Below are 6133 nucleotides of genomic sequence, written 5' to 3'. Positions count from 1 at the left end.
GCCCGTTAGAATTAACGACTACCCGCCTCATAAAGAGTTTCAATTCAAAATCTACGTAGATCGGACTCTAACACACGCGCGCACACGCACACACACACACAGCCCGTCACCCGTGTCACCTCACAGCCAGCCATTGGAGGAGAAGTCCCGCCTCAGCTGCTGAGCCTCGGCCTCTGTGATTGGCTGAAGAGGTGATCGACAGGCGCCGCCGTGGAAACCAAACCACTCCATCGCCTGCTTGAGGGCTGGGACTCCCAACTTCCTGGTCACCTAGCAACAAACGCAAACGGGCAATTACAGGGTGATTTACTAAAGTGGGGTGGCACGGGGAGGGGGGAACCAATAATCAGTTGGGGGGGGGGGGATATTGTGTATCCAAATACAATACACACGGCGAAAATCTGGATAGTCATCATGGAAGCAATTGGTCATGTGACAAAGGCTGGGAAGATTATTTTCACAGAACCGTATAAAAATTAAGTGCAATACACTTACAATAAACTAGATAAAAAGGATAACAGGAAACAGGAAACCGTACAGAAATAAAGTGCAATACTGTAGAAATTGACTCAGAGCTCAACACCAAAACACCCCATTTTGGCTTGAAGTAAACTGTTTTATCAGCTTGGTTACCTTCTCTAAATGGACAGATCTGGTCTTTAAATGTAAAAAAAGAAAAAAATTAAGCAACAGTACCTACTTTACCATTTTCTTTATATTGTCTTGAATATAATGCCTTTAATTTTGTCTTTTGTTTGTAGTTCTTACCTTTACAACAGTACTTGAATAAAATAAAATAAAAATCAAGGTAGAAGTACTTATTTTACGTCATATTTAAATAAATGCGAGTGGTTTTACTCTGTTACTTTTTCTAGATCACGTTATGAAAATATGGGAATCCGCCTTGTTCTGGGCAGACTGGACTTTATAACAAGAGTTGAACATCATCAAAAGAAGCCAATGAAGCTAATTATTTAAAAATTCAAATAAAAGCACAATTTCTTTTGGCGAACCCAGCCGTGGTGTGTCTTCACGCGCCGAGGCTTAATCAGGCTCGATCAGTTCTACCTCTGAGAACTGTGACTAACGCGCCAGTCTGAGGGGGGGGGGGGGGGGGGGGGGGGGGGGGGGGGGGGGGGGGGGGGGGGGGGGGGTTGGTTCTGTGGTGTCGGCGGATAAAAGCGTCCCCGGCGCAGCAGATGGTACTTACGGCGGCGTTGGGCTCGATGAGGCGCTGCTGCAGGACTCTGGCTTCGTCCCAGCGACCGGACACACACAGACGCTCCAACTCACACAGCTCCCGGCCCAGAACGTTAGCCAGCGCACACACTCCGCCAACCGCACCTAGACACACACATCACCATCCAGAGGTTAAGGAGCAGCGTGTGACAAAGCTTGTTTTTTTCACTCATTTCTTTCCATCATACAATGAGACATGTTCTTGACCTTTCCAACCACAGACAAGAAGAAGAAGAAAACAAGTGCCGCCATGCTTTTAGCTCTGTGAGGCTGTACTTAGGCACAGCTGTGCTTTGGACTACTGACTGACTGACTGACACTGCCTGCATCACATGGAGGAAATGTAACAGAAATGTATGCAAGGCAGAGGATCTGAGTACAGTATATGCTGTATGTAGTCAAGTTACATCACCAATTAGGGCTGTGTCAGACACATATTACTCTGGCCAAAATGCACCCTAACATCTACTTTTGAATGAATCATTTAAAAGCAGACGTTAGGATGGAAGCACCACTCTTAACTATAATTGCATCAAAATCACTACTTTTTAAAACACTGAGACTTTGTTTAAGGTGTCACCAGGGCCTGTCCACATGTACTCGAGCATCCTGTCCTGAGTACGAGCTAAAGAGAGAGAGTCGTGGAAGGAGTTTTCTTGGGTGGCAGTAGAGGATATGGATGAGACTTCTAGCAATAATACAAATATCTATTTGTATAGGGGAGAGTAAAAAAATGACTTTGGGCAAGAAGGGTTTTTTATTCCACTTGCCCGAACTGGCAAGTACAAAACTAACCTTAACGTTGATCCCTGGTGAGACACCATATATTCACCCTATCTGCCTAAATCTGTCCTGAGTGAGGCAAAGCTCCCCGACAGGAACAGTAAAGATCTCCGCCCCGGAGAAAACTGGACTCTCAGACATTAACTCGCTCTGGTTTTCTTTGCTGTAAAAAGCATCAGACTCTGCTGTAAAAATGAAAAACTGGTTTTAACAAAACGACATCACATCACCCATTTTTATACACTCGCTTTTATGTGAAGTTGTCTTGTTATTGTCGTCTTATTGTTGCTTTTTTTTGTATTGTTCTCCAAGTATCCGGTTTAAGCATTGTGTGTGAGAGCTTGTTGACAGTTTTTAAAAGGCATTATAGAAATAAAGTTATTTTTATCATTATTACTATTATTAATATTATTATTATTTCAGCCTACAATCCTGGTCAAGCCTTTAAGGGTTGTACTCCTGCAAATTGTTACAATTTCCTATTCATGTTGCGTTAAAGCAGGTGGCTTGATGAATCACGTTTGAGCAGTTCATTGTGTGCAATGACTCAACGCACTTTGTACAACATGTTTAGAATATTAAAAAGGCCCGGTCCAGCAGTCATGCACAGCGCGCCGTTAGCATGCATCGCAGCAAAGAACAAGAAGCACTCGAGTTGCCCAAGAGACGGGAGAATTTCCTCGAATCATCAGAGAAGCGTGTGATGCTTTACATGACAAGGTGTGGACACAACTCAGTCTTCAAACAACTAGAGACAAAAACACAGCAGACAGAAATGTCTGGAATGTGTTCTGCATGGCTCTAGGCTGAACATACTGTAAAGTCCTCTTAAATAAAGGCATCCATCACTCCCGGGGTTTTACATTACTGCTGTCAACACAGACACGAGTGATTTACTGACAGCGTTTATGGATGTCCAGCGTTTTCAGCCTTCCATCCTGTTTTATTTCCTCTTTTTTTTTATTGACAAAAGCTAGATACACGTACGTTTTTCCCAAGGCTATCCCAAGATACCACGGCCTTTCAGTGGGACATCTCTGTGTCTCTTGGAGTCGTCGTCGTTGATGGTCGAGCCGGCGGCTGCTGATAGACGGGATTTCTGTCTGATTTCTGTTTTTTGTGGCGCGCCGTCGCTCAGATCACACCGCTGACAGCAGCTCACCTAACGCTGCTGTCTGACAGCTCGGCAACAAAGACAGGGGAGCCTGGCCTGAGACAGACAGGGGCGAAATGTGAATGGAGATGTCCAGAGAAGTGGAAGAACGGTGGAACTCTGTACGTAGGCCAGAACTAACTCAAATAAACACATTTACACACACACAGACGGCCCTAGACAATCTGGTGTCTTAGGTAAGATTTCAGCTGTTTTTTTTTCTTCCCCGAAATCTACTGACTTTTTCTTTTTTCTTTTCCTCAACGTTTTTTTTTGTTTTTTTTCCACGTTGTGGAAGCTTTTTTTCTCCCGTGGGGCCCATTGTCTCATAATCCGCCCATGATGTGTAGCTCTGTAGCTTTTCTTTAACGTTTCTTTAAAAAAAAATGTTGTATTTTAGGACATTATGTCATTTATTTCAACAATTAGTTGTTTCAACAATTTTTCGCCACATTTTTGTCACTTTCTATTATAGTTTATGTTTTCTTGTCATTTTTTGAAGTGTTTGAAGTTTTTGGCCCTTTCTTCTACGCATTTTTTTTTTTAATTTTTGATGCCCTTTCCAACATTTGAAAGAGAGAATGAAGTCGGCCACACACAAACACACACACACACACACACTTACTTTATGGAGATGAGAACATGTCAGACAGCAAAGATCAGACAGCTGTGGAAGAGCGTGTGTGTGTGTGTGTGTGTGTGTGTGTGTGTGTGTGTGTGTACGTACAAGTGAGCGAGGCAGGGCTGGCAGTGGGAGAAGATGACTCTTTAGGTTTCTCGATGCCTAACGTTTTATCTAATCCAGGCTTACACAACAGTGTACGACAAGGTAAAAGACATCGTTTCATAACGCTGCTGCTGAGGTTTGCTGATGATTTATGATTTACTCCATCTTCAAATGAAAGATGACGAGTCTCCTCGCAGGATGAGATTAACAGACTAAAATTAATCGGCGAGGGCCGATAATCGGTCTATGCCCTACACCAAAGGACCACAAAGAGACACACAACATCACACACGCATCACAGAGTCTGTGTGTTGCTTCTATGTAGGAAAGATGGAGGGGTCATTGTCTCATAATCCACCCATGATGCTTACATCAGGAAATCATTCTAAAAATGAGGACATGTTTAGGACATGTATCCTGTGAAACTCAATATCCTGACTACCGGCATGTCCCTAAACATCTGCACGTTCAGTAGTGGCAGGCGATCCGTTCAGGAAGCTGCCGTGTTCATCTGGAGTGGGAGCGAAACCTGAAACAACTACAGGAAGTGACCCCGGACTGCAAGGGTTTATGGGTTGGAAAGAGGGCTGATGTTGACATCTGATAGCCAGCAGTTTTGTGTAGATGACCATTATCCAAACTAGATATTTGTGAACAACGGGGCCATTTTCTTCACGCTTGTAATTGAGGACCCGAAATGAAAGACATCCAGTACAAAAAGACAACTTCTCCCTTTTGGTTAGAGATGAAAAGCAAGAAAGAAAGAAAACCAACTGTAAGAGCGATGGCAGCCTGGGGGATTAGAAGGCTACGGACCGCTCACTGTGACGAACAACAGCACAGTTAGCGCCGTTTTAGGGCTTCTTACCAACACAATAGGCGGCCATGAGGAACCCTGCTGAGCCCGCCAACACCTGAAAATCCTGCGTTTTGGTTTTGTGTACAATCAGGCCAATCCGTGAGATCTGAGGAATGAGGAGAAGAAAGAGAGAGAGAGAGAAGGTAAAAAATCAGAACTGTTTCATCGTCGTCCCTCCCCCCTGCTGTCAGTACTAATATCTGGTCTACTTTTTTTAAATCCCTGGAGACGCTGTCACAAGAGACAACGACAAATCCAACTTCTCACAGAGTAAACAAATCGCTCAAACTGAGAAGAGCGTTGACTCTTAACACGGCGGAGGTTTTGGGGACTGGGAGAAGAAAAAGGAAGAGAGAGAGAGAGAAAGAGAGAGAGAGGGAAAACAGTCCCAAGTGGGAGAAAAAAGGAATCATCTTCAAACGAGGAGGATGGGGAAAGGCTAATGAATAATTGATAAGCTCCCTATTTTGTTGTGCCTCTTTTAATTCTCTTTTGTCAATCCGGATATGAAGCGCAGAATCCAAATAAAACCTGAAATGTTCAAAGCGAGCGAGAGAGAGGACTGTGCGACTCCTCTGACATGAAACTGAAGAACTCCACAGGGAAAACCTGCATCCTCCAGGTTGAAGTCTCCATCGGCGCTACTGCAGAGGTTCTATTTCTAACCTGCCGGGGTGTCAATCAGTTTCCCCGAATCAGTCATTACAAACACGCAGGACTGTAATTGATCAGTCAGCCAATCAGATTCTAGGAGTCTCCTGCTGGCTCTCCGGAAGGCTCCAGCTCTCCGGCTATTATCCATATAGCCGGAGCAGCCACCCGCCTCGGTGACAGAGAAAAACACAGTCTTTAGCTCTTTTTTTTAACCCTCCTGTTGTTTTCAGGTCAAATTTGAGCCATTTTCAAAAAGCTCTATATCAGAAATGTGGGTTTAAAATAATCAGTTCACTGTACTTATATGAATGTGTGGGTTTTAGGAATTTCATAGCATTTGAAGAAACCAATTGATAACATAACGTTAAAAAAGCTTCAAAAATGTCATAAACAGCAAAAATGTCAAAAGCGAGGACAAAACGTAAACACAACAACTAAAACATCAAGAAAATCGCAGAAAAAAAAAATCGACAAGGCTTCAGGAAAGTGACAAAAACATCAAAAAATGACAAACAATGGGAAAAGAAAAGAAAAGTGACTCACGGTTTCAATTTAAAATGTTGACCCCAGAAAAACAAAAGGTCACATGGTCGACGGGAGGACAAGACAAACGTTAAGTCTCATTATAGTCATTTGCCTGCAGTGTGACTGCAGAGCCTTCGGGCACTTAACCAGGGTTTTTCCCAGCCCTGAATGGGCCTTTTTTTTGGGGGGGGGG

At 43.7% G+C, this 6133-nt stretch overlaps 1 protein-coding gene and 1 long non-coding RNA gene across 3 annotated transcripts in view; one reads left to right on the top strand and one right to left on the bottom strand.

Annotated features, from left to right (window-relative positions):
- The window catches only part of LOC117934679, a 10699-nt gene extending 10491 nt beyond the window's left edge, over window positions 1–208 (top strand). Inside the window, exon 3 of the long non-coding RNA XR_004654540.1 lies at window positions 103–208. This is a non-coding gene — a long non-coding RNA (uncharacterized LOC117934679). The remainder of the gene's footprint in view (window positions 1–102) is intronic.
- Window positions 1–6133, bottom strand: part of hoga1 (4-hydroxy-2-oxoglutarate aldolase 1) — a 17798-nt gene that overhangs the window by 119 nt on the left and 11546 nt on the right. The window contains exons 5-7 of one of the 2 annotated variants that reach the window (XM_034901269.1): window positions 4771–4867; window positions 1211–1344; window positions 89–270 (exon numbers count right to left, since the gene is read on the bottom strand). In XM_034901269.1, coding sequence (XP_034757160.1) covers window positions 121–270; window positions 1211–1344; window positions 4771–4867 — 381 coding nt within the window. In that variant the 3' untranslated portion in view covers window positions 89–120. Of the gene's footprint in view, window positions 1–76; window positions 271–1210; window positions 1345–4770; window positions 4868–6133 lie in introns of those variants that run through there. The other variant, XM_034901264.1, reaches the window with a different exon arrangement.

Source organism: Etheostoma cragini, chromosome 2, assembly GCF_013103735.1.
Source record: "Etheostoma cragini isolate CJK2018 chromosome 2, CSU_Ecrag_1.0, whole genome shotgun sequence".
Taxonomy (NCBI): domain Eukaryota; kingdom Metazoa; phylum Chordata; class Actinopteri; order Perciformes; family Percidae; genus Etheostoma; species Etheostoma cragini.
This window is presented reverse-complemented; position numbering and strand designations above follow the sequence as displayed.